Raw genomic sequence first — 2,986 nt, 5'->3', positions numbered from 1 at the left:
GTGGAGAGGCCCGTACCCAGCGAGCTGACGGAGCTTGTTGTTGAGGAGATGACCAGCACAAGATGCTTGGAACCTTCGCGGAATGGAACAACCCAGGGAGTGGAGGAGGAACTGAAGAGAAGCCGTTCGACTAGAAAGACCGGAAGCGTTGGCTAGCCTGGCACCGGCCATCGCTCATCACGGGCACCTTCTGACAGGGTCAGCATTCCCAGCTGTTGGCCCATTGGCTCCTGTTAGCTGTCCCACACTCGTCTCGCTCTGGCTGCAGGCCCATCAACTTCCCCCTTCCCCTCTCCGCGCAATGCGCCGCTTTGGCTCTCGCGCTGGGCCTCTGTGCGGCACTTGCCGGGTACGGAGATCTCCGTTTGCCACCCATCAGCCCCTGCAATCGCTGCCAGGCGCCCCGAGTTTTCGGCCCAGCAGCCCGCGTAACAACATTTCACGATTTGTGGTCATGGCTGACAAGCCTGGCTTGTCTCCCCTGGTCTTGCGCAGCGCACCCGACAAAGACACGGCCTAGTCGGCCTTGGTGGTGGCGCCCACGGCCGCCGGGCTCGGTCCTCCCTGGTCCTTGTGCCCTCTCAGACGCAGCATTCGGCGGTAGTTGAAGGGGAACGCTGGAGGAGTGAGCAAAGTGTTAGGGTCAGCCCCAGGGGGCGTGACTGCACAATGAATGGCGAGGGCCGGGTCCTCAACAACGTACTGGAGACGCGCCAGGCCAGGTAGGCCAGGAGCAGCCAGCCGTAGAGCGTCGCGGCCGCAGCCTCGAGACTTCCCTTGCGCTGCTCGAGCGGCCACTCGCGGATGTACGGGTACATCACCCACCACAGGTACACTGCACACGACACGACACGACACGACACGACACGACGCGAAACACACCAAGTGCTGACGTCAGCAATGAATGACGATCGCAGTGGCTGGGGGCGCAGTACTCTCCGAGGTGAAGCTGATGGGGTACATCACGATGAATTCGGAGTAGCGCATCCACTTGAGCAGCGGCGGGCAGGCCCTGACCATGTTGAGCAGGTAGAAGGGGTAGCGGATGAGGTCCACCACGGCCCAGTGCACGAACACAAAGCCCAGCGCCGCCGTCTGATGCACCTGCGTGTGCGATGGCACGTGTGTCGTGTCGTGCGGTGTGTGCGGTGTGTGTAGTGTGTGTCAGGGGTTCATTTCTTCGCGCGCGAATGTCAAGGAGTGGTCTACAAACCTGCGGCACGCCGAAGTAGGCCACGACGAGAAGGTGCAGCCGGCGCAGGACCTTGCAGTGGAGCAGAAGCAGCGGATTCATCGTCGACGGCGGCACCCACGCGAGCGCCATGTGCACCACCTCCATGCACACCAACAGCTGCAGGCTCACTGTACAATTTTATAATAATAATTAATAATAATTATTATAATAATTAAGAATAAATAATTACATATAAAAATACATAATAGGATATGGGGGCGCGTACGGACGAGGGAACCCACGTTGGTGCAGGCGAGGTGGAGGGCAGAGAGGGGACTGGCCGTGTAGATAGCGGAGGAGACCAGCATGGCGGCCACGAGGCACCACCCAGCGGCCATGACCACATTGAAGGCGGCCAGGTAGCCGTAGACAAGCCTGCCGCCCAGAGTTGCTTCCCGTCGCCGCCGGTCCTCCCACCCCGTCGCTCCTCGGCCCATCTTTCTTTGTTTGACGAAACAAACAACACAGCTTTTTTCCCATTTTCTTTTTCACTTAAATGTTCTTTTTAAAATATTCGAAATAGCTTACATTTTTTGTTCCTTGAGCTAGCCCCAGCTTCATCGCGAGCGGAGGGTGTCCTTCCTGCTCGCGCTCCTCTTTCGCCAGGCACAGCGCAGCTTCGCAAGTGGAGAGCACTGCGGGTCGGTGGTGGTCTTGTGCGCGGGCTGTCGCGGCTGTGGTGTGGCAGGTGGGGAGAAGACGAGGCCGCGGCTCGGGAAGAGGCCGGTGTAGTGGAAGGAGTCCACCATCGCGGCTTGTCGTTGCCACACGGCCTGCTTCGACATTGACACGTCGAGGCAAGCGCAGCAGATCGGCCTTGTGCTCTTCTTGTTGGTCGCAGCTGGATACGCCATTGCTATGGGACTGTGTGAAGGTGAAGGTGGAGTGAAGGTGAGGGTGGGCCTCCTGTTGCGGTCGGTTGATGGTGAAGTTGGTGATGAACAAAACGATGAAGAGGGCCTAACTGACCCCTTTATCAAGGACTCTCGCCGGCCCGTTGCGAGGCAACTCACTACCCTTCTGTGCGGAACGGAAGAACTGATGGTCGGGGCGAGTTGCAGGAATGGTTCGTGTTCGGATCCCGAGACGTCGTATCCCCTCGGGCGCCCGAGGTTCGAACAAGAACAAGAACCAGAAAAAGCAAGAGAATAAGAACTGACGTTATTAGCCCAGGGTCCACCCTGCGGGTGAGCGGAGTCTGCAGTGACTCCGAACCAAGGCTGTTGCCTGGATGAGAAGGGCTGCAAAGCGAAGGCGTGCAACAGAGGGTGCAGGCGGCGCGGCCTGGAGCACACCGAGCGAACAGTCGCCGGCCGTACGGTGGAGATTGACAGTGCCCGAGGGGTCACCCTCGCTGGGTGGGAGATCTACCGGTGGCGGCTATTAGAACCGGCTTGAGTTGCGAGGGCGACGAGTTGGAGCGACGACGGAAGCACTGCTCGACGCGCGCGGCGATGTTCGATGAAGAAGAAGAAGAAGAGGCCCGGCCCGAGGACGACGGCTTCCACTTGGCGAGCGCGGCAGCGAGGGTTTCGCGCCGGAGCGGTTTGAAGAGCACGTCGGACATGCCCACCTCGAGGCACCGCTGCGCATACTCCTGTTGTGTAGCGCGGATCGATCGTCCTCCCATTAGAAACCACGCAAACGGCCCGATGGCCCGGGCCTCAGTCCAGTACCGTGGTGGCGGACGCAGTGAGCGCCACGATCGGCAGCGATGGCCGAGGATCACTCTGCTCGCGCTGGGCCTCTTTC

At 59.9% G+C, this 2,986-nt stretch overlaps 2 protein-coding genes across 2 annotated transcripts; both read right to left on the bottom strand.

Moving 5' to 3' along the window:
- Positions 1-516: 516 nt before the first annotated feature.
- Positions 517-1,671, bottom strand: ACA1_186090 (tyrosine phosphatase, putative; the record flags this gene model as incomplete). Its single annotated transcript, XM_004342508.1, has 5 exons — positions 517-617; positions 704-835; positions 936-1,104; positions 1,265-1,362; positions 1,461-1,671. The coding sequence occupies 5 exons, from the start codon at positions 1,669-1,671 to the stop codon at positions 517-519; spliced, it is 711 nt and encodes a 236-aa protein (XP_004342557.1).
- Positions 1,672-2,398: 727 nt separating this feature from the next.
- ACA1_186080 (uncharacterized protein) lies at positions 2,399-2,801 on the bottom strand (the record flags this gene model as incomplete). The annotated part of the gene is given in 3 exon segments (XM_004342507.1): positions 2,399-2,415; positions 2,530-2,614; positions 2,625-2,801. 3 exon segments carry the CDS (start codon positions 2,799-2,801, stop codon positions 2,399-2,401), a joined length of 279 nt encoding a protein of 92 aa, XP_004342556.1.
- Between the last annotated feature and the right edge of the window lie 185 nt (positions 2,802-2,986).

This window comes from Acanthamoeba castellanii (genome assembly GCF_000313135.1).
Source record: "Acanthamoeba castellanii str. Neff unplaced genomic scaffold scf7180000084746, whole genome shotgun sequence".
Taxonomy (NCBI): Eukaryota; Discosea; order Longamoebia; family Acanthamoebidae; genus Acanthamoeba; species Acanthamoeba castellanii.
This window is presented reverse-complemented; position numbering and strand designations above follow the sequence as displayed.